The following is a 25367-nucleotide window of genomic DNA, read 5'->3' on the forward strand; positions in this document are numbered from 1 at the left end:
GAGACCATGAGGCTATAAAATGGTACATTGACACAGCACTGCTTTTGGTGTGCACCCTGAATGGAAAGCCCATGTGAAGTAATGTAAGTCAGATAATCATTGCTTTCTATGCAGATGAGAATGGAAAACAGCCTTGGAGATTCTTGGCCTGCTGTGGCTCCGAGATGGCTTGACTCCACATTTATAAACACAGCTATACTTGGGGATGTGCTGTGCGGGGCTGACAAATAAGAAATGTGAATGAGTCTTCAGACCTGTACCTTTTTTGTAAACCTTGAAATGTCTACAGAGGAGCCTGGCTGTACATAAAAATGCTGGTTCCTTATAAGGAACTTCTCAGTTGCTTATATTTTATTTTCTGTTTTATAGAAGGGAAGCTTGCATTGAATGTCTAGTATATGCATTTGTTTATGCACATCTAAACATGCTTTTCATTTGGCAGTAGATAAAACAAAATATAAAAATTTTAATATTTTTGGATTTTTCATTAACCATCTCTAACATCTCAGTTTTTTCCTTTTAAAATGTGAAAAGCAAGGCCTTGTTATTTAAGAAAATTATATCTAATGGATAAAAACAGTTCTAACTTTGCAGTGTACTGACTTAAAAACACACCTAGAGGTCTCAGATAAAATAAGAGAGTCTATAACTACGCAGAATCAGGAATCTCTAATTTGTGTAACTGTTATGTTTCAAGGGTCAATTTAACAAAACCAGTGACACTGTACCTGTCTGACACTGTATCCCTACTCCATTAGGGAAAAAAAAAAATCTAATTAAAGCATTTGGGGTCAGAAATCTTAAAAAAGAAACATACAAGGAAGCGCCACCACCAGAAACATGCAGTCACTGTTAATATTAAAAATGTTAGTCCCGATCACAAACTTTTCCTGTCACTTAAATATAACAACCATTAGTGCCAACATAGATTGTTTTTAGGTCTTTATAATTAGCCACGTTCAACATTCCCTGAATCTCATGAGTCTAAAGCCCTAGCAATGACTCTACAGACTTACCTTCTGGCTTCCCTTTCTAATACAGATGCTTGGAATAATCAGTTTTTAACTCTTCTCTCAGATCGTGGGATCCATGTAATAAATGCAAATTCAAGGAGAGAAGAATCCCACCCCCCCCCCTCGTTCTTTTTGAGCAGATTCCAATTGCCCCCGATCTCTTTTTCTGATCTAATGCCGCGTCTTTTCCTCTCTGCACTCTCATCTTTGGCCCTGCAGGTTTGCATTCCAAACCAGTAGCCCTCCGCAACCTCCCAGCCAGGTATGCGGACCCTGTGTATGCAGTTGGCCCTGCGGTCCCTCCCCGCCCCCCCCCAGTTTCACCTGCAGAGGTGCTGCGGCTCTCATCCTGGCGCCCTGTCTTCTTCCCCGCAGGCTAGCACAAACCTCCTCTCCAAGTGGACTGGCTCAGCAAGCAGCTGCCTGCCCGAGCTCGGACTCTGACGCTGCTGAACTTTGCCAGAAGGGGCTGCCCTGACACTCTGAGCAATGGTCTGGCAGAGTTTACAGACTGGAGGAAAAAAAAAAACAAAAAAAACAAAACCCAACCCAAACACTTCCACTGATCGCCCCAGAGAGCTCTCGGCAGGCACAGCCGAGGACACTCAAATGTGCTGTGTATTTTCCTCGGACAGCTTTTCTTTTCTCTGACATGAACTCCCTTCCCTCCAATCATCAGGCTTCTCAACTCCCAATCCAGGGCTCCCAATCTCCTGGCGGTAAGGCACATCCATCTCCAGACACAAATCACTGGCTTATTCTCTGTGCACGTGGGAATTCAGTGCAGCCAAAGAATTCACATTTAATTCTCCCTTCTCTCTTCTCTCTCTGTTGCCCTCTCTGTTACCACTCCTTGGTAAAAGGTGAAGGCAAACAAAGCTTACTTCTATCATCTCACAGAATCACAATTTTCCTGCTTTTTTAATTGAAATAAACAGATTGGGTCATTATCTTAAATGGACAGTTCCTTTTCTCTGCCACACACAGCATAATATTCATGAGAACTCAGATGGCAGAGAGGGCAATCCTCATTATATAAGAGTGTAGGAATGCACAAAGCCATCGACAATCCATCCTTTGTGGAGATTTGCACAGCCCCGGAGCAAAGCGGGTGCTGGCATTTCCTACCGTTCTGATTGCCGTGGGGATTCCGGATTCATCCACTGGCCCGATCCCTGGGTAGTGGGGCGCCTTGATGACTGTCACTCTCTTCTCCTCCTCAGAGGACCTGTACAGTGGTATCGAGCTGCCCATGCTGCCATCCAGAGACTGGGCATGCTGGGGGTATGCCTCCGAGGAATCTGCAGAGAAGATGTGAAATATATTTGATGCACAGGGTATCAGATTAATGAAGCCTCATATTCATGCCTACTATAATACAGTATAATTATGTGTAATAACAGTTATATGTGATTAATTATGCATAAATATGTAATACTATGGGCTTCCCTGCTGGCTCAGACAGTAAAGAATCTGCCTGTAATGCAGGAGGCCCAGGTTTGATCCCTGGGTTGGGAAAATACCCTGGAGAAGGGAATGGCAACCCACTACACTATTCTTGCCTGGAAAATCCCAGTCCATGGGCTTGCAAAGAGTCGGGCATGACTGAGTGAATAACACACATGTAATACTACATTTATAAATAAATATAGAGTGTATTTCCATCACTATTTCTTTTAACTCATTTATCTTAAATTTGAGCCACTCTTTGTTAACATGTAGGTATATACTGCTTGGACCTCTGAAAACAAGATCTTCATCATTCAGTGAGGGGTTAAGGGAAGAATAGTATTTGTTGAAAGACCATGTGGCCGTGTAGCCACCACTGTGTTAAGAAAGTGCTTTTAAGATTTTCCTGGTGGGTCCAGTGATGATGACTTCCTAATCACATCAGAAAATCTTCACATCCAAACATATACTTGGATGTTAAGGCATATGGGTAAAGAAATGATCATACGCTATTAGTATTATTTTTATCTAAGACTCTATGATGGCCATAATAGCTTTGTTTTTACTTTAAAGAAGCAAAAACCATGACTTCCCACCCCTGGGATGTGAAAGTTGCCATAAGCATACAGTTTGGCTAAGATTTATCACATGTTTATTTTCAAGCCATCTTTGTTAACTTTTGTAAGAAACAAAGAGGACATAGGTGTACTATATATTCCACTTATAGTATACGGGTATTTCTACATTATTATCATTTATTTAGGACAATTGATGATATGACTTTCTGTTTTTCTACAGTAAATTTCAAAGTTTTGCTGACCAAGTATGACTCTCAGCCATGGTTTGCCAGGTCTGTTGCTCATGTAACTTGGGTCTTTTTTTCTATATGGATAAGGAAGTCTTTATGTCAGGGTATCAGTCATTGATTACGTATAAGTATAGATACAGATATAGCAGATCTTAAAAAATCTAAAAAGATCTGACTGTGTTTTGTAGCAGAACTTCATAAGATATTTAAAAAATTTGACTCATCATTATAAGGATAAATAAAGATAAGTCCTCTTCAAACTAAAATCCGTTGTAACATTTATAACTTCTATACTCTGATTATGTTTTAGTCTGCAACAGAAAGGCTTTTTCAGTCCATTTCAATTCAGGATGAAGGACAAATAAGGCTAAGAATAAAACTGCTTTATGCGCTATTGTATATAAAAGTAATATCTTTCCCAAGCAACTCCAAATTAAGATGCAAAGTCATATTTGCCTCTGATTTTCCATTTAATTATGGCAAGGATTCGAGTGGACACCACGATGCTAGTATTTCTATCAAATATTTTTTGAGCACTGAGTATGTGCAAAGTCCCAGTGTAAACGGTGTTAACTCTGTCTTAATATGTGATTCCTAGGATTCTGTGAACTAATAGCTTACATAATATGTTAGCCTTTTATTTTATTATGCTTTTATATTGTTCACTAACTCTCATTTTCAGTCTTTTTGTCCTCAATTCTATAAAATTCCTTTAGGGCAGAATAGTTCCTCTAGGCAGAATTTGTTCAATATTTATCTACAGAATTTCTTTCTGTGTAGTATAGTTTATATGTAAAATTGACCCATTGATATGTTCTAATATAAAAATCTGTCCATTCTCAAGTATTTATATATTTTATTTGTTGGAGTGGGAGGGACAAAACTGTGTTCATTAAGAGAGACAAAGAGGAGAGTCTAATTTTGATAATAATTATTTGGAAAAATATTATGGCAAGGGTGGGTATGCTCATGCATAGCTCCATAAAGAATCTAAATATGTCAGACTTCTATTATAATACTACACCACAGAGTGCTTACAGTGTTTTGGCACAAAGACGTTCTACTTTCTTATACTCTAAAAGGACATCATTATAAGATTCACAGATGATCCCAGAAGCAGCCTTAGAGAAGGAGCAAGTATATTTAGACTTCTGCTTAATGAGTCTCATGGCTCCATATAAGTCTTATAATTAGAGAGCTTTTGTTGGCCGCAGAAGTTTGAGTTGCATAATCCATAGGCTGGTGTTCCTGGGTAAATTAATACCCTTATTTTCTTTCAATACAGTTTCAGGGATGAGAAGATACTGTCTAGTGTCAATGAAGACATGGGAGTTAAAGCCCTGTCTAGTTCCTTTTTCTTTGCTGCTTGGTGGTTTCCAGAGGACTGGTCTCCTGCTTTTCTGAGAGGTAGGTTGAGGTCATGTGGCCCTCCGCTGGGTTCCCTGTTTCCGGCTGTCCTGTAGGCCTTCCGGTTGCTAATTATGGAACCTTTTTCAGCTTCAATTCAGATGATGATTTGATTTGGTCAGTTTCCCAATGTTTGGGGTTTTTTCTTTACCCTTTTCAAAGCCAATAAATACTTATTACATTATCTTCTAAATTGTCCTAACGTAGTTTGCTGCATAAAAATGTTTCTAGAATTACATAGCATAGCTTCTTTTCCAGGAGGCTCTAAAGAGTTCATTAGCCCCATGAAATTATGTCTTAAAATTTATGTGGCTGTTCTAATGTTCATTTCTCTTTCTGGAGGAGAGCTCTATCTTTGACTTAATTCCCCAAAGACTTAGAAATAACTTCCTATAAAATTCTGGAATCATTTAAAGGAACTCACAACCCTGTCTGATGGTCTTCTGGTCTCGGTTCCAACAGCAGTTTACTACTTTGTGAGGTGCCTGTCCCCTTGTTAGGCTGCTTTAATTGCTAAACAGTTCTATAATGAAAGCTTTTCCATGAAAGAAAGGGCTGTCTCGAACACATGGTATTTGTCCCTCATGGAATGTTCTCCTGGTATATGTGCACTCACTTCTCCCTAAATGGCCATCTCTTTCTTTCTATGCCATCACCCCAAATATCTAATAGCCCTCTCCACACACAGACATAGATGCAGTCATCGTCTTGGAATAGTTGGGTGTCTATTTTCTCCAGTGTTGAATCCTCTGCCTTTAATTCCTCTCCTAGGATAGGATCATTAAAAAAATGGAGTGTTGCATGTTGCTTCTTCCTTTTCCAAAAATTATTTGGATGCTTTATATATTTCTCATGTGGTTTGTACCTGCTATATTGAAATTGTCATGAAAATCATGACTATCAGATGACTTACCAAGTGACCGGCCATGCTGCATGATCAAGCTTGAATTGAGTGAGCCTGGTAGCGAGTAAGCAGAAGGGGAAAACGGCCTTTGATAGTAACTCATTGGACTCACAGTGCCTCCAGAGTTTCCGTTGACTGTTATCTGGCTCTGAGAAAAGTGCAAAGACATCCTGTTAAAGCACACATTCCCCTATACACCACACTCCTTTAGATGGCAATAAAGACTTCCACTCACATGACGGTAATCAGCTGTCAAGTGTTTATTTACTTTGAAACTGATGTCAAGAAGGGCATGGCACGTTCTTTTCAGTGTCTTTTCTATTTTCCTTTACTTTGAAAATCACTTTCTTTTTATGTCAGAGACCATAGGAGGTGATGAGGGAATGCAAGCAGCTGACCACTGGGCACAGCACTCTGCCAACAGTGATGTCCAGAAATCTCACAGGAGTCAGTTACAATAAACACGAGGGTGAATCTGTTCTTATGCTCAGGACTTAAGTAGTCAGAACACTGTCATACTGCTCTGCGTGTGGGATTTGAAATGAATGTTCTTTGACAAGAAGAAAGGGATTGGGTCTCAGGTTTAATCATGGATGTATATCCTCTTGTGAATCAGTGTCTCCAGGGCAAGGTGACTAACAGAAGGAGGATAATTGTTTGGATTTATATGTCCTGAAGCAATCTATTCTGGAAGAATCAAATACCTCGCAAAGCATCAGAAAGATGTGTTAAATCTCTGGCTACTTCCTGCTCTCATTTCACTTTTTAGCCCTTTATAGTAATACTAATTTGTTGTTTTGATAGCTTTTTATCTGAGTATTTTCATATCCCAATTGGTATTTTTTTTCCCTGTATAACATGCAACCTGGTGCTAATAGCATAGTAGATATTCAGTAGATACATATTAAAATTGAATTGAATCAGCTCAGTTCAGAGAGGTTGAACTCACTGCTATTAAGCTTGCCTGTCTGTCCACAATGCAGCGCTGGGCACTGTGCAGATGATATAATGCATGCAAATAAGATAAGACGTTAGCAAGAGCACTTAGTTAAAATACAGCTGAATATAGTATACGCACAACACACATATGCATACAGATAAAGAACCATAATTTGTGAACTTAATCTACTTATTTTAAAACAGTTAAACTTTTGTTGTACAGGCCTGAAACATAGGTAGTCGATTAATTTCACATTTCCATGATTTCTCACTTTAAAGCAGATGTTTTCAAATCATGTAGAATTAATCTAATCTTGTTACTTTCTAGCCGTGCCACATCTGTCTAAAGTCAGTAAACATTTCATTGCAATGATTGTGCTTAACGATGAAGTACTTCTCTGAGCTGTTACAGAAATTACTCTCATATTATAAGCAACTCTGTCTTGAGGGTCTTCTAACTTAGAGCAATGGCCATTCAAATAAGTGTGATGCACAGATCTCCCCAAATGCTTCAGAATGATTATATACCTTTGATGAATTATTTAAGAATATTTTTGCCTTGTGGCCCAAATCCAGTTTGGTTGGTCTTTGTAAATATATTTTCAATATCATTGTTATAATGTGTTTGAATTAACATTAAAGGTCGGAGAATTAAAAACTATCATGTTTTGTAACTAAACTTAGGAAAGCTGCCCTTCCTTCTACATTGATGGTTTCAATAACAATGGCTATGGGTTAAGAAAAAAATAAACACTGCAAATAGATTTAGTCTTTCATCATGTTAAATCAATTAGGATTTTACTAACTGAATACTACTATTAGAACTTTAGAATATATTTTATTGTTACATGAAATGATTATTAGGAAAGCCATCTCATGGAGAAGGTATATGCAATTTAAAGTAAGTTCATATAGTGTTGGTTTTCTATCAGTTAGCTATTGCTGCTTAACAAGCCACCTAAAACTCAGAATCTAAAACAATAAACGTTTATTATTGCACTGCAAAAAAAAAAAAAAAGGTAAGTTCAGTTACAACTAGCTCCACGAGGATATATGTATCCCTTCCAGGCATATATGCAGTATACATAATTGAAAATCTGCACCATAAAATTTTGAAGCACTTCAGTCATTCATAAATCATTTATTAGGGGCTGCTTGTCAAATAGACATATGTAAATGACATAAATATGTATGGAAAATATATTTAATCTAAATGGAAGACAAATCATTTCTATATAAAACAATAAATATTCATAAATTTCTATACTGGAATGGCTTGGGAAAATGGTTCCAAAAAATTCATAGGGCTAAATTCCTGCAGTATAGATTATTTACATTATTTACTCCTGTTGGACAAATGGGTTCAAAAGATGTAGCTGCTAATGAAGGAGCAACAAGAATTAACATCATATAGTGATCATGTATGTGATGAATAAGGAGATGTGAACTGCTCACACAGGGCACATTCATATGAGTCTCTGAAGTAAATTATTATCTACCAGGATTTAGACTTTATAATCTAATCATAATATTATATGGATATCTAAATTTTTGAGAAACCTTCTTATTAAGGCACATCACCGTACAACTCACTAGAGCAACACATTGTTAACATAAGTGACCCTAAAATGAATTAAGAGAATATAACTGACTTTTTCAGCCCAAAATAGGCTTATGAGGATGACTCTAATGGAATTTTCCCTAATAGATGATACAGGATTGGTTTAGATGAAATCAACACCTATGCAAGTAAAAATGCTCAGGTGCAAAATCAGGTGGCAGACAAGAAACTGGTCCTTTTGGCTTTTGGAGATCCGTTTTAAAAAATGGTGGCGCAAAGGAAAGGAGTAATTCCATGCATGATAGCAGGGTGGTTAAGGTGATGCCATCTGTCATGGCAGATTGCTGATCCAAGGTTGGGGAAAGTAATTCAGAATGGTCAGCGGTGTCGGAGTCAGCTATCTGCAGTTCATCTGGGGTGGCTGAGGAGGACTCCCTGGAGGAGCAGGAGGAGTGCTCCCCCTGGGAGATGTGGGTTATAAAAACAGCATGAAAAGGTTGGGGGGTATTTGCAGGTGTGAAGACCCCAAATCAGCAGGTAGTAGCAGGGTAAGTGAGGCTGGGCTGGAGCCACCGTCTTGTGAAAAAGGGTTATGAGGTACCCCAGAAGGTGGGCATGGAACAGAGGCTTCTGATCAGATTTGTCTGTGAAGCATTTACCTCTAACACATTGGCAGTTAAGTTCTGGTTTCCAAGCTGAGTTTGAGGAAAAAATAATGAGAAGAGAGATAAATTATCCAATTAATAAAAACATCTCTTTTTTTGCAAAGTGACAGAGAAGGCAAAGCACAGATTTATTTGCAAGCACTTTAAGGAAATATATTTAGAAGGATTAGGTGCCAACCACACAGTAGAGGAAAAGCATGAAAACATGCAGAAAATGAATCCAGTGCTTTTTGGAAATAAGAAAGACCAGTTTTCACACAGCTTTCATTTGGGGTAGGGGCTTAAGAGTGTTGGCATAATGGAATTTTTTTCTCCTAAGTTTTAGTTTTTGTACTGGTGACAGCAAGTTAATACCTGGTTATCCATCAGTTGGCAGAATTAGTTTCCCTTCACCAGGAAAATCTTACAGCAATTTTCTCCTACTGCCTCCTTCTTGGAAAGTGTCCCCCAACTATAAATGGGGGAGGAGTTTTCCTTGTGTTATGCTGATTTACAGATATAGAGACTGATCAAACTAAACACAACTAAGTGGAAAGGGAATTTTGTTTCCTTTCCACTCATTGAATCTCTATTTTGATTTCACTGTAAGATGCTAAAGGAATTGAACATTAAGGTATCCTAGCAGTGAAAATAGTGGCATCTTTGTGTGAAAATGGGAAAAAAAAAATCAACAACAAAACAAAAACCAGCCATTGATGATGTTAGAGTACATCCTAGTTGGTTAGAACTACTGTTGGCTTTAAATCTTAGGTAAAGGAGAAAGAAACTGAAGACAAAAGAGAAGGTTTAATACCTCCAAGGCTATACAACCCAAGAGGCTAAACATGGTGGGAAGGGTGGTCTGTAAAAGGAAGAGAGTGGATGGCTCATTAAAGATAACTATTTGTCCTAACCTTCTGTTATCTGACCACACAGGTCAAATATGATGATAAATGTATTCACTCAACATGAGTAAATGGAACTCTGAACCAAAATATTTTTTCTTACTCCTCGCTCTGAAACCCCCACCTCCAGAATAGAGGCTTTTTGAGTGTTTGGTATGGTGTCAGTTGTAATGTAGATAGCCAAAGTATTATATTAATACAAGGATGGGGAATACAGTAAACAGAACTGTATAAACTTAAAAATCTTGCCTAGTAAAGATTTAAGTGGTTCTTGGCCAGTCGTCATGTTCCTAACAGTTGATCTCATGTAGACTGCTGATCTCATAAAAAGTTAAAATTAATTTTTTCCTCAGATGTTTAATTAAAGAATTTTTTAAAAACCCACTATATAAAATGATCTCTTGGTCATAGATGCCTTGAAAATCTGAGAGCTATTGATCCTTCTCAGGAAAAATGCACAAATTCATAAAATTTCATGTCAACTTTAGGAGTTCATGAATACTCAAAAGCATATCTTTAACAGGTTAAGAAACTCCAGCCCTGAATAAAAGTCAGATTTCTCTATTCTGTTCTTATCTAGTAAGCTTGTGTTGTTGTTTAAAGACACTCACTTTAGCTTCTTTTCCCATTTAGGTTGTTACATAGTATTAAGCAGAGTTCCCTGTATATACAGTAGGTGTCTGTTGGTTATCCGTTTTAAATACAGTAGTGTGTACATGTCCATCTCAATTTGAAAAAGAATAGATAGGTATGTGCATAACTGAATCGCTTTGCTATGCGCCTGAAACTAACACAACATTGTTAATCAATTATAAGCCAAAATAAAATTAAACATTTATAAAGTAAAAAAACCCCACTCATTTTAAATGATACTTTTATACTTGTATCGTTTTAAGATTTTATAATTAACTTATAGAAACCTTAAAATAACCCAGAATTTGAAATGTTTTAGAAGGACTGCACCCTTTTTATTAGTAAGTTTTAAATCATAACTTTAGATTTTAATGGAAGTAAAACTGTAACATTATGAAACTATAATAATTACAATCTAATAGGTTAGAATTTTGCTACAAGTCTGAATGGAATTCAGTATAGAACAGTCTTGGGCTGGATAATGTCAATGAAATTCCTCATAACAATGCAGTTTCATTGAAGACATTTTCATATAATGTAAATTTCTTTAGTTCTGTTTATGCTAAATAAAAAATTTTTAATTAAATCATTCAAAAAGATTTGAGTAATCTGCGTAAAGCAAGTTTTTTTTTCCCTTAAAATAAAAAGAAAAATTTAATGATTGTACCCCTCTTGGGACTGGCTTGCCCATTTTCTTTGGATGTGAAACATGTCAAAAGCTGAAGAACATCATCTCTAAAACCACCATACTTATGGGGAATATGATCAGTTTGTTTGTAGAGCATTGTATCTAGGAAAGGTCCTTATTCATTGTTTTTCTAAAGAGAGTGTCTACAGAAAACAGAGCTATCTCACTTTCTGAATTTCTCTCAAGCAGCTGATATGCTTACAATTTTCACGTGTATGTGTGTGTAAATAACAGTAAAATGCCTCTTGTTGACTCATATCACAGTTAAATTTCCAGGGATAAAACTGAAAAGTTCAACAGCCAATTGGGCACCCACCCACAAACTTTGAAATATCTTGGGATAAAGCTGTAACTTTTCTCTTAGACTAGCTGGAGCTTCTTGAACATAACCCTGATGCCTGCGTTAATGACATACCCTCTTAGACACAGAGGGAGAAAGAATCACAATACAAATGTTTCCCTGAAGAGAACGTAAGAGGAGGAAGATGAAAGTATGAAAAGGGGAGGGAAGTATTTTCTCATTCCTACTCTGAAGTAGGAAAAACTAGTTTAAAACAAGAGCAGACTTTTTCCCCCTACGGAGTTGGTGGCAGATAGATGACTGGAGAAAAGTGTCATTGTTTTGTATCTCTGTCTTTTCATGACCTAATAGAACACATGAGTGACTGGGGCTGGCGTTGATGGGATTGGTCCAGAAAGTATAATCCGTAGTCTCTACCTTTTCTGGTATCCCACTTTGCTGGCATTTATCCGTTCTCAGACTTCCTTCACATTCTACGTCTTGACCCCATGGAGCCACAGAGATGAGTTCTCTCCCTCTTCTATATGACACTGAGACAAAGTCCCCTCTGAGTCCTTAACATTTGTGCATCAGCAGCTGTGAAATAAAGCTTTGGCAAATGATTGATAACTTTATTTCATAATAGATTTGTGATATATTATATATATCATAAAGTTTATTCTCCTGAAGCAAAGGACACAGCGGTAAAAAATGCCAGAGAAAATGTATGAGGTGTAGATTTTGCTGTCTTTCAAAGCTTCTAATTTAGACTTGCACTTATCTGACATTGGGAACAATGCAACATTTTTAGCAACAGGGTATCTGTTCACATAGTGACAGAGGGTAACATACCTCATTTTGTGTTCTCTCTATACATAAATGTGTAGGAGGTAAATTATAACATATGCAGCTTATAAAGCAACGTGTTATATTATCAAATGTGGAGAGAATGAAAATTCCTAATGGTAGGCTATAGTTTTTTTCTTACACTAATGGTCAGACTTTAATAAAAACAGGAGAAGTATATAAACGAAACTTCTAGAGCACTAAAGTTTCCTTTTTACTCTCAATATAGCATTTTTGTCAGAGAAGGCAATGGCACCCCACTCCAGTACTCTTGCCTGGAAAATCCCATGGATGGAGGAGTCTGGTAGGCTGCAGTCCATGGGGTGGCTAAGAGTTGGACACGACTGAGCGACTTCACTTTCACTTTTCACTTTCATGCATTGGAGAAGGAAATGGCAACCCACTCCAGTACTCTTGCCTGGAGAATCCCAGGGATGGGGGAGGCTGGTGGGCTGCCGTCTATGGGGTTGCACAGAGTCGGACACGACTGAAGCGACTTAGCAGCAGCAGCAGCAGCAGCAGCAGAGCATTTTTATTTCTTGGGACTGCTATTTTCTTGGGAGGATGATTCTTTATAATAGAGAATATATTTGGCTGATTTACGATATGTAGCTGATAGCTCTTGGCATTTACTGAGACTTTCTTACAAGAATATGGAATGTGGGTATTTAAAACAAAAGGTCACTGCTGTGAAAGGCCATTCCATGGCAAATGAGACGTCAAGTATATCACAATAGGCAAGATGTGGAAACGTGTCTAGATCCTCATCAGTGGATGAATGAATAAAGAAAATGCAGTATATACAGGCAAGGGAAGATTATTCAGCCTGAAGAAAAGGAAATCCTGTCCCATGAGATAACACAGATGATATCCAAAGGCATTATTCTAAATGAAATAAACCAGTCACAGAAGGAGAAATATTGCATGGCTCCATTTTTATGAGGGATCTAAAACAGTCAGGCTCATAGAAGCAGACAGTAGAACGGTAGTTGCCAGGAATGGGGGAGACAGGGAAATGGGAGCTGCTGTTCACAGGAGGAGTTTCAGTTATGCGAGATGGTGACGCGCTTACAGTCTAGAGATCTGTTGTACAAAACCGTGCCTGTAGTCAATGATACTATATTGTATACTTTAAAATGTGTTAAGTGGGTGGATCTCAGTTCAGTATTCTTACACAATTAAAACAAGTCAGAACTGCAACAGTTTTATACCACTTTTTGACAAAGTGTTATAAAACAAACTTTAATCCACCCATTCAGAAAATGTATTGTTGAGAATAATATATTTCCTTTTCCCAATCAGATGCACAGGAAAAAGGATATTTAAAAATAACCACAGTTACTCCATACTGAGGGATTATCATGGCAGTCACTGTACCCAGCTCCTTATAGGCAGTGAAACCTCCCAGCAATAGTATGCGATGAATGCTACATTATTATCCCCATTTTATAGATGAAGTAAGGTTTTTATAGATGAAGTAAGATGAGGCTCAGGGACAGATAATCATTCACTGAAAGGTCTAACATTAATAACTCCTTAAGGAGCTGACTTTTCAACTTTTCTCCTCCCGGTCTCTCTCAAGCTCGCAAGAGAGCTTGGGAAAGCCCCCTTCCCCACTTTTAAGTCAGCGCCAGGTTAGCAGGTCTCATCTTACACATACCAGCAGCATCAGTTGTGCAGTTAACCATCTCTTCTTAATGAACTTTCCCCACTTGGTTTTCAGGAGGCCACATTTTCTGGGTTTCCTCCTTCCTGAGTAGACACTGCCTTTAGTCTCCTGAGTTGGTTCCTCCTTACTGTCGGGAGGCCCTTGGGCTCAGTCCTTGGGCCTGCTCCTCTCTTTGCAGCCGTGCTCTGGTCATCTCATTCAGTTTCATGGCTGCAAAAGCATCTATAAGCCAGTGGCTTATATCTCCAACCCGGGCCTTTCACCGGATCTCTAGACTCCTATATCCAGTTGCATCCTGGACCTCTGCACATGGATGTCTAAAACCCACCTCAAACTTGTCAGGTCCCAGATGGAACTTCTGATCTTTCCTCAAACCTGCTCTACCCATGGTTATCCAGTCTCAGGGGGCAATGGGTGGCAAACTCCATCATTTCCCTGTTGCAAAGATGCAAAACTTTGAAGGCAGCCTTGCCTCTTTCCTTTCCCTCACCTCCCACGTGCAATCTGTCAGGAAGTCCTATGCACTGTATTTTCAAAATACATTCAGAATCCGATTTCTCACCACCTCCCTTGCTTCCACCCTGCTCAGAGCCACCGCCATTTCTCACTTAAGCTGTTGCCATTGCCACCTGCTTGGCTTGCCTACTCTCCGTCTTGCCTTCCTGTAGTTTGCTTTCCACAGAGCTGCCGGAATGATTCTGTTAGACTGTAGATCAAATAATGACAGTCGTAGCCTTAAATTCCCCCACTGACTCCCATTTTCATTGAGAGTAAAAGTTGAAATCCTTACAGTGGCTTCTTAGAACTTTTGCCATCTGGCCTCTGTTACCTCGGTCTTGACTTCCTCTTACTCTGAGCCTCACTTGATTCCTTCCTTCCCGCTGGCTTCCCTGATGGTCTTTGAGCAGCCCCAGCATGCTACAGCCTGAACGCCTTTACACTACTAAATATTCCCTCTGCCTGGAAAGTTCTTCCCCCTTCAAAGCCACTCTGTCTGCTCATGAGGGCTCTTTGACTACCCTATTTAACATGGACTCTGCTCTCCTCACTCCTGGCCAGTGCTGTTTAGTTTATTGACATAACCTCCTTCTAATGTATGCAATCTACTTATCTAAGTTTTTATTAATATTTGTTCCCCCTGCCATCGACAAGACTTTAATCATCAATGGTTTCAAATGCAACTCTGTGGCTAGAATAGATAACACACACCCAATAAATATTTGTTGAATGAATTAAGTGTGTGCTAAGTTGCTTCAGTTACGTCCAACTCTTTGTGACACTCTCCAGACAAGAAGACTGGAGTGGGTTGCCATGCCCTTCTCCAGGGGATCCTCCTGACCCAGGGATCAAACTGGCATCTCTTGTGACTCCTGCATTGGCAAGCAGGTTCTTTACCAGTAGCGCCACCTCGGAAGCCCTAAATGAATCAAAATGACAGCATCTCAAATCCTGATTTGTGGATCATGCTGATTCCCTGGGGACTGTATAATGAAACCAACTGTCTCTGGCCAGCCTGGATGGTGACAAAACCATAGGGAAGAAAGTTCTCAAATTAAGTTTCTAAGCATAATAAAACAAGTTTTAAAAGCCAGACTATGTCAGATGAGTGAACTGAGTTGTGAATGTGGTGGTGTCTGCTCTGACTTCTACATCTGCTCCCAGGGACAGGTTCTTGGACACAAATAAGTCTGCTCTCTGACACTAGCCCATCCCTGTCTGTGGTGTCTCCGCTTGATTTTGCTCCCTACTTTATGGGATTGTGAAAGTAGTTAATAAATGTGAGTGGTTTGAAACAGTACCTGCATATAGTGAACTCTTGGTATTTGTTAGCTGCTCTTGTCATTTTCACTGTTTTTATTATTATTTCATAGGGGCTCTCAGAAGATATTACCCTAATTCAAAGAATTTGCACTGATGAAGGAGGTATTTTGGTAGGAACACCCACTTGTCTTTTTAATCATCTAAGCTTAAGGTTTCTGCTTTATGGGTGGGTGGGTGTGTGTGGGAAGGATGTTGATGTCAATCAGATGTCTGTTGAAGACTTTCTATAAAGACAAAAAATACCTTGCTTCAAGGATATGTCTTGGATGACTTTTAATAGTCCAGCTACAGTAGATACCATTCTTCAAATTATTTACTCAAGTATAAGTGTTTTCTGGACTCCGCTATTGCCGCAGTTGCCAGTATGTCCTTATAAATGGCTACCATTTAAGCAGAACTTGCTGAATCCCAAGTAATGTACCTCTACTGACTTCCTACTCTTAGCATAGCCTATGAATTAAGGGTTAATTAATACTCTCATTTCTTTGTTCAGACTCACAGAGAAGTTAGGATGGTTGTCTTATCACATAGCCAGTGATGGAGTTTGGCTTGGAATCTACAGTTTAGCCTTAAAGCTTATGCTCTTCACATTACATTATTTTGTGAAAAAGCCAAGAAAAGGAACACATTTCTCTTCTAACTAGATTCATAAATGTCAGCAGAATGACACTATGGGAGAATTTAACATATGAGGAAATATAGATTTACTTCTGAATAGTCTGAGTACTAAAGATTTATTTATATACTTTCTGAAATAATAAACACATAGAAATTTATCGACTTTCAATGAAAATGAATTTTGAACTACAAGAAAATAAATTCTGCTAGAATTAAGATAACTGTTTCTTTCAAAGTGAATTATAATGGACAATTATTTTAAGAGATTTTACCCATGTAAATAAAGTAAGATCTAAGTACTCAGAAATCTGGCATGAACAATATTTCTTTAAAACTTAAAAGTACTTTTCAGTTTTAATTGTTAACCAATTATCAATGATTTCTAATAAATACCTAGAAGGAAGATGCTTATAAAACATTATTTCTGGGTAAAAGATCTGTAGATTTTTTAAATTAAAAGATCCCTAGAAATTTATTGATGATTTTGATGGGGTTTTAAATAGGAAGATGGTTTCTTTCTCCTTTCCTGATTGCAAACTAACAAAGCATCGGGTTATATAAGAAGCACAAACCAAAGGAGTTAGGGTCTCTACAGAAGGCTGTAAGAAGAGATCGGAAGGTGTAAGGTACCACTTGGCAGTCTGAGGACTGAGAGGCCGCAGCAACTGCAGGTCTTTGTCTCTCTGGCTGAAGAGGTATCTTTGCAGTCTCTGGAGAAAGCTCAGGTGGCTGTTTGTGGCTTTCAGGATCGTGTCCCGAAAGGGGAGCTATCTGGATGGAAAGAGATGCTGTGTGTTTCTCAGGCACTGGGTTAGCGGGTGGTGAGCAAGGCCTTTTGAGCAATGATGGTACTTCAACAGATTTGGGAAACTGCGGAGGACTAAAGGTAATGATGCTTCCTGGATCCTGGTTATGGATTAGTTTCAATGTGGAAATTCTCCGAGTTTGAGAATCTTGGGTGTAGTCCTCTTGGAGAAATGGGGTACTCATATCAGCTTTTGGTGGGGGACCTGTGCTGGAAGGTGGTGGTAGTGGATTAGTGATTTTTTGTGTATATGACACTGTTGTGTTAGATTCTTCAGAATATACAATTGTCTGGCTAGAATCATCATTAGAATACATAGTTCCCTGGAGCGGTGTTTTGTTAGTAAAGAACTCTGTACGAGATGGAATTTGTGTGTTAGTTACTGATTGGTCTAAAATGTCACCCTTTGTATGATTGGTTATCAAGGAGCTACAAAAGCTCTCTTTTCTGGGTGGTGGAAGGGGTGCCTGGGTTACCAAAAGCATCCAGAGAAAGAAATAATGTTGAAGGAAAAACAGAGAGAAAGTCAAAGTTAATCATTAAAGAAACGAGTGTTAACTCTACCCTTAAAGAAAGTAAAGCAATGTCATACCTTCTTATTATGCTATACGTTTTGTTGGCCAGGTTGAATGATCACGTTTATTTCATTTAGAATGCATTTTAATTTATTGTCAATAGTTGCCTTCTGGGGGAAAATAGTTTTATGGAGAATATATTGTCAAGTTTGTCTCCATCTACTTTCTGGGAAATTAGGTTAAAAGTGAAAATATTTTCTCTTGGTATATTTTCAGACCTTGAGATACATATACAGTATTTACTCACATTGTTTTGGTAACACGTTTCATGCCTGTGACAGTTTTACTAATAACTCATATTTATTCAGTAAATATATTGCTGGCCTCATAACTTTGAAATCCAAATCATCAACTAGCTGTTTTTCTAAGAATTAGAAAATATCCTGAAAATTATATGCTATATCAGAAACTGATGTGCTTTTATCAGCTGAATCAGAAAAAAAGAAAAATCAATAACCTGTTTTGAACTTAAGACTTGTCTTCCATGTTTTAAATACAAGTCAATACAAATATAAAAGCAACATATTAAGAATAAAACATATCAAAACATGCATGTTACTAGAAAAGAGACCCTAGAGCGGTGGTTTAAATTAACACAGTAGACAGCAGTGTGCAGGATTACCTGAGTTGGTGATTTTTTTTCTTGTAGATTTGGTCGAACGCTTCTAAAACCTTTTGCTGCAAGAGAGGAACATGTAGCATCTCCATTCAGTGTCTCTTGATTTCGATCATTGTAACATCTCCAAGCTTTTATTAAGAGAAAACAAATCGGATACAAAAATATCTACATTCACTTTTAACATATTTTTAAAATAAAATTTATTTTCATTTCCAAAATTGAAATTTTCTTTTTAGAGGTTAAAATGTGTAACTGTGTATGCAATTTAAGTTTACTATAAGAGTAACAATGTGGCTATGAATATGTTTTTTTAAAAAACTCACAACAAATGTAGTAGTCATTCAGAATAGTGTTTTGGTACCTGAGTCTGGTGACTGAGAATCACGCCCTAAAAGAAAAAGAAATGTCAAAATTAGTTCTCTGGTAAAATGAACAATGCAGTAAAGATCATTTAGCAAAAAACCATGTACATTTTGGTTTTGGGGCAAACATTATCTCAGTTCTAAAACTCTGGGTATATAAAATATACTAATGGAAATTTGTGCATTTGTTTTTACTTCAATTAGATTAGAATTAATTAAATATGATATATAATTAAAACATATCAAACACTTATCTTCCCCTCAGTATTACTGCAAGAATTCAATTTTATCTTATTACTGCTTAAGGTGAATATATGAGTTTTTAAATATCAGTTTGAAGGATCAAAAGTTTGGTAAACAATGAATGGTTCTCCTAACAGTGAATCAAACCACCAGATCCTTAGATTTCAATGCCATCAATTTTTTGTAGCTTTAATTCTTCTGTACTTTAAGAAAGTGTAAAATACACTGCCATATTATGTGATATTTTCAAATCACTCTTAGACTTTGAATTTTCTTCTTATTGCCATTTAAGAGTGATTTTATATTCAACAATGAAAAAGCTGTTTCAAGTATTCTACTGTCTTGCAGTAAGCATTTCAGTACTAATAAACTGCTTTTGATAATACAGCTGGAAAGCAGCCTGATGACATATTTACTCTCAGTTTTATTTGGAATTATACTTTCAAGACTCTCCTATAAATTATGCACAATTTTAGGTACTCAGTTGGTATTGCTTGGTTCTATGATAACCACGGGGCCAGCTTCACCTAGAATCATAACGCCTTAATTTTGGAAAGGATCTTAGAGATCATTCAGCCTAATCTTCTGTCCAGGTCCTGGACGTTAATGATTCAAATTTACTTTTAAGTGAGTGGTCCTTTAGGATTCCTTAGGTGTACAAATATTTCAGTTTCTTTAACATAAACCTAATTTTAGATATATAAAACGCTGAGTGCCAATTTGCTGCTTTACTAATATTATAGTTCTTCAGAGGAACTGAAAATCATACAGCATCCCACATGGACACTGTTCACCATAGCTCTGTTTTTATTTCACCCCTGCCAGGAAAGCTTAGGAAAGGGAGGGCAGGTGTGATTTGGAGTGGATAATAAGAAGCATCCTAGACACATGTCAAGTAAAGAGAATAGAGCTTTTTGGTTATTTTTAAAAGAATTGGCCAGGTAAATAACTTGGCAGATGCTTGGAGAAAATGGTTTTGTCTAATATTTTGAACACTTATGACCATTCACTTGTGAAAAAAAAAACCCAGCTAGAATTCTAGGGATCAGAGCCTTTAATTTTTAGTATTCTTTAGTGGGTGGTCATTGCTTCTTTGAAAATTTAAGAATGAGTAAATGGGATGGATTTAATGTTCCCTGGCTGTTCTGTGCGTGAAAATAGTCTTTGAGAACCAAGAACTTTAACTGCTCTTCCCTCTTACAACAAGCACGCCCTGTATGCTGCAGAAGGTAGCAAACACGTCAGAGAAGTTGTTAGGGCCTTCCTGGCTTGGTGTCGGGGACTGGACTTCATGTCCTTAAGGGGTCCTTTCCACCCTTATGATTCAAACATTATTATTTTTATGTAGCTGTGTTTGCAGTACCCCCTACCTCATAGTCTCTATTCTTGGGTTTTACTTAAATTTCTTTATGATATGCTATATTAGATACTTTTCTTTAAAGCTATGTTGATTTTAATTCTTATAGCCCCTTTCAAGTGGGTTCAAGTGGCTTGCAAGAATTAAATGTATTAATTAAATTCAAGTTAACTTACTGAATGGCTACTGTCTTTGTCAGTACTATGATAAACCTGTCCATTTATTTTCTTCATTTACCCTCATTTACTTCTGACAAATCCTTATGAGTTTGGGAAATGATTGTTTTTCTAACATTTTCTATGCTCACATCCACATGAACAAACAGGTACAAATATATAGATATAAAGATATTTTTTTTCAAACCAAAATGAGATCATTACTACATCCGTTGCAATGCAATTTATATTTTTTAATGAAGGTTATATATTATGGAACCACCTGGCTTTGTATTTAAACTTAGACATTGAAATCTATTTATTGATTGAAGGTGGTAAGCAGGAGTAGGATTCTCCACATGGAAGCTTGATTTTTCCTCAACAAAACTGGATAGTTTAGAGTCAAGTGGCTTCAAAGTCAAGGACATCCTGAATAACTGACTAATAAATGCATATGTATAAAAGACACTAATATGCACAGTGAGAATTAGAATTATTTAAATATCCTTCATCCCTTTCCCACTTCTGTTCCAAAACCCATGAATATTATTTTAAAAACCAAAGGAAACCCCAACTAACCAAGGAAAAATAAAATTGACCAACCAACTAACCAGTTACCTAGTGATATGGGTATATTTCAGGGTCTAGGGAGACTAGGGTTGAAGTCATGAGAGATTATTTATTATAAAAAGATGCACTTCAGTGGATGCTGAAATAGCACACTCCCAGTTACTTTCTAGAGTATATTTATACTTGCGAGTTCATGTTAATTTTAACTGGACCAAGATGTTTAAAAATATATATTAGAAAGCTCTTTGTTGATTGCATTAAAGGAAGATTTAAAATCTCTTTCAAAGTTAATATTCTCTCATTTTATTTGCAACCTTTGACAGAGAAGCAAATTAATAAAGATTCAATTTCCTGCAAATCCCACTTCTGACACTCTGTGCCTCCACCCTCAACAGTTTTTAGGTAAAAAACAAGAAAAGTACCCATGAGTTATCTTAATTAAACATTATGTTACTTTAGTTCATGCAGTACAAAAACTTAGTTGTTAAAACTTGCACCTACTTAACACATTTTTGGCAAGTGACTGTTGTTTTTAATTAGGTTTTTAAAATATTTTCTACAAGATATCAGTTCCCTTTGACATTTTTTATTTTTAGAGCAAAACAGTCATAAGGGATAGGAGCTATTCTTGAGACAAGAAAAATAAGAACTTGTGGGGCATCAGAAAGGTATTCACAGCCACTTTCGTCATCCAAACAGGATAATTCTGGAAAGAGAGAAAGGTCAGAGAAAGCCATTCAAATGTGACATTCTGTGAGTTAGTGATATTATACCTGCAGCCAACAGGTTTGGAGAACTCTGAACTCTCTTCACAGATGTTAATGTAACAGACATGGCGGCACGTTTGCGAGCACACCCACCGATATCTGGAAGCAAAAAAATGACATAGCAGAGGCCACAGCAAAGGAGAAAGCACATGCGTATCATGCATCTCAGTGAAATGTGACAGACATCCACGAGAGAGATGAACAGTCAGCGCTGGTAACCACGGAGGACGTCTGCAAACTGTACACCCACCCCAGACTAAACCGAAGCAAGACAGAAGGAACACGCCAGGGCTATGGCTTAGAAATAGATGCCAATGATTTAGTAAAAAAAAAAAAAAATCAGAGTTTATACATAATGTTTTATGGTTTTTCTTTGAGGAACACCACATATAGAACTGAACTTTGTGTATACCATTTGAATTCAACAATTAAATTTACAAGCACTGTAGCTAGTTTTTTTAGTTGAGTATCCTGTATTTCAGGATTAAGAGCTATGGTATAACATACTTTCATATCCATCATTTTAGATTTTACTGTATTCGAGCTATTATGATTCCTGAAGGATCTCTTGAAGTAAAAGTTGTTACCTGTTATAGGCAGAATACATTTGATATGTAAGATTCATAAAGAAAAACATTCTATGTCTTCCCATAGTTATTATTAGTTATGGGAAATTTTGCCTAATTGAGATAAAACAATATTGATATATACAGTACTGAAATGACCATGTTTAAAAAATTAGTTTTTGTACTTTTGAACAAGAAGTATATGATTTATGTATTTACACTTGATGCAAATCACAACATGAAGCAAAAGAAGTGAAAATGCATCAGCTATTTTAATATGATTTGAGAAGCTTAGCATAACAAGACTTCTAAAATTGGAAGGTTAATGTTCTATTTAGGAACAGATTCCAATTCCATTCCCACATTCCTTTGTAGCTGGAATGTGCAATAAATAGTTTTGCTCATTCCCCTGGAACCAAAAGAACTTAAATTTAATTCTTTTTGAAAGCTATAACAAAAAGATAAATTCTATAACCACCAACATTATAATTATTATATTTTGCCACATGCTAGTCTTGCATATTACTTTCCTTTATTTCTTAAGGATTGTATCCACTTCATTTATTGGACATGAGGGAATTGAGTGCTAAAAAGTATGATTTGAATTAATTGTTGGTAAAATCACAAGTAGTAAGGTCAACAGACCTTTAAATTGACAGAATGATTCTCATGTCAAAATATGTTTTTAAATATATACTTAAAATAACAATTTTGTAATGCAAATAATAATTAATACAGAGATATGGGACAACAAAAGAAAGCAAATCAAATAAACCAAATACCAAATATAGAAAGACATAAATGGTAAAAACATACAACCAAATGTATCTTCAGGAGAGGCACCAACAGGATTTTAGCAAACTCTGCAAACTGAAAATAGCCATGGGGGATGAGTGTTTCTGATAAAATAGAGGCAATATTATTGAATATGCAACATACAGCAGCTATCAATGTCTCAAAGGGTTAAGTATTCCAGGGTGTTGACAGTGTGAATGGAAAGCTCTCATTTACTAGAGATTACATTTTCTAGTTCTTTTAGTTCTGAACATCTGAAGAACAAGCAGAGATGCAAAGGGAAAAATTCAGAATGAGGAGACCCAAGGTCACTGGTCAAACCTTTGGTTTCCAGATATCTGTATTAAGCACCCACCACAGTGGATTCACAAGGGTTTGGGAACATAGTTCACATTTTTGAGGAAAACACAGTGATGTGTATCAGACAGACACTGCATCCACCACTAGCCTGAGGCAGTTCCCAGTTTCAACATCAGAGATCCTGTTATCTTCCTTTAGGTGACGTCACATCTTTTGTAAATCTGGGTTTTTCGTGATTGTTATGGTGGAGCGCAAGTGCCCTGTGAAAGTAATCCGGGCCAGTAATTGAGAGAAGTGAAATACAATCTAATTCTGAGTCTGAGAAATTTTATAGCACCCGGTACACACAGGCATCCCAGTAACAAGTAACTGTGATTATAGGGAATTGGGTAAATGATTATTTTTCAGTTGAAGTATATGAAATGAAGTGAAGTGTTAGTCGCTCAGTTGTGTCCGATGTGCTGTGAGTCCATGGACTGGGGCTCACAAGGCTCTTCTCGCCATGGGATTCTTCAGGCAAGAATACTGGAACGGGTTGCCATTTCCTCCTCCAGGAGATCTTCCCAACCCAGGGATCGAACCTGGGTCTCCTGCATTGCAGGCAGACTCTTTACCATTTGAGCCACCAGGGAAGCTCTAAAATAACCTTGGCTGTTTGGAGATGCCGGGGAAGTATATGATTTTGTTCAGTTTGCTTCTGAGTTGATAGAATATGAGCACTTACTAACCTGTCTGCACCTAAGTGCTTACTAAGCACAACTATCAGGTATTTCTTTTGGCCTGAGGGTGTGTGAAAAATTACTGAGCTCTCTTGGCCCCATCAACCAAGCAAGTGTGGGAACCTCTGGGTTAAATAATTTTTGTATTCCACGTAACTCTAAGAACTCGGTAAAATGATTGGAGAATTTTTCCTTATTAATAGTTTAATAAAGAGCTTAATTTGAAAAGTTGAGGCATTGGTGAAAGTGCTGGAATGAAGAAATCTATGATATCCTGTTTCTTCTTACTTATGTGTTGATACCTCCTGCAATTTCTTGAAGATATTCTTTTAGATCTCAAAATGAGGATGCTATCTTACGTGCTTAGGTCATCCGAAAGAACACTAATGCTGCCCTCGCCTTCACACTCACTCATAACCTGCTCACGCTTCCAGGTAGTGGCAAGACCCTCGGGAGCTGCTTCTACTGCTGGAAAACACTCACAGGAGTAAACCGTATACAATGGAGCATTTGATGTCTTTCTCTCTCTCGTCCCCGGCAAAGATTTTCCTTCGAAAATAGTGGAACAAAAATTCTAAGAGTACAAATACAGCATGTTTTGTATATTTTATACATTATTTAGATACTTTAGTATGAGAAATGTGTCACAGTTCCCTGGGCAGGTTTATTATGTATTGGGCTAAAAACAAAGAGCTGCTTTGAAAGAATTTTTTTTTTTTTTTTTATAAAAACTTTAGTGACTGACAAATGAACCTTGAAATAGTAATATCTGTCTTTAGTGATTGAGAGGTAGATAATGGAGACCTGTTTTATTTATTGGATATTTGGGAACTAATTTCTACTTTGTTTTGAGATACAGTGACAACACTTTCTTCAGCTTCCTACAGTGTTGAAAAATTATGTGTGTGTGTGTGTGTGTATGTGTGTGCATGTAGTTCTCTGTGTCCATGTGCTCAATCACTTCAGTCGTATCCAGCTCTTTGTGACTCTATGGACTGTAGCCTTTCAGGCTCCTCTGACGAGCTCAGTGATGGGCTCTCTGTTCTATTTGCTTTCTTCAGTTTCCTTTGCCTAATAAGATTTATCCTTTCATTTCCCATGTATAATTCTCACATCTCCAATTGTCCAAATGACTTTACTTGGTTCATTTCCAGGATTACAATTTCTGTTGATTTCTAACCCTTCCCTGTACTTGTTGACTGTCTCCAACATCCTCATCTTGCCTGCACACCTGTGAGCTGACTGCATCCCCAAGGGGCCAGCTGACTTCAAACTCTCAGAGGTCGGTTGCAGCCAGTTTCTGCTAAGGGGCAGCCGCAGAATCACGTTCAGAGCGCATGTCTCTACAC

At 37.5% G+C, this 25367-nt stretch overlaps 1 protein-coding gene across 50 annotated transcripts in view; it reads right to left on the reverse strand.

Moving 5' to 3' along the window:
* Positions 1-25367, reverse strand: part of SORBS2 (sorbin and SH3 domain containing 2) — a 211515-nt gene that overhangs the window by 73937 nt on the left and 112211 nt on the right. For 11 of the 50 annotated variants that reach the window (XM_069573222.1, XM_069573250.1, XM_069573221.1 and 8 more), the window contains 5 exons: positions 21645-21737; positions 18546-18572; positions 18188-18243; positions 5591-5729; positions 2142-2314 (listed from right to left, as the gene is read on the reverse strand). In XM_069573222.1, coding sequence (XP_069429323.1) covers positions 2142-2314; positions 5591-5729; positions 18188-18243; positions 18546-18572; positions 21645-21737 — 488 coding nt within the window. Of the gene's footprint in view, positions 1-1337; positions 1999-2141; positions 2315-5590; positions 5730-8740; positions 8777-16815; positions 17458-18187; positions 18313-18545; positions 18573-21644; positions 21738-25367 lie in introns of those variants that run through there. The other 39 variants (XM_069573214.1, XM_069573225.1, XM_069573215.1 and 36 more) reach the window with 11 other exon arrangements.

The sequence above is a fragment of the Ovis canadensis genome, chromosome 26, assembly GCF_042477335.2.
Source record: "Ovis canadensis isolate MfBH-ARS-UI-01 breed Bighorn chromosome 26, ARS-UI_OviCan_v2, whole genome shotgun sequence".
In the NCBI taxonomy this organism is placed as follows: Eukaryota; Metazoa; Chordata; class Mammalia; order Artiodactyla; family Bovidae; genus Ovis; species Ovis canadensis.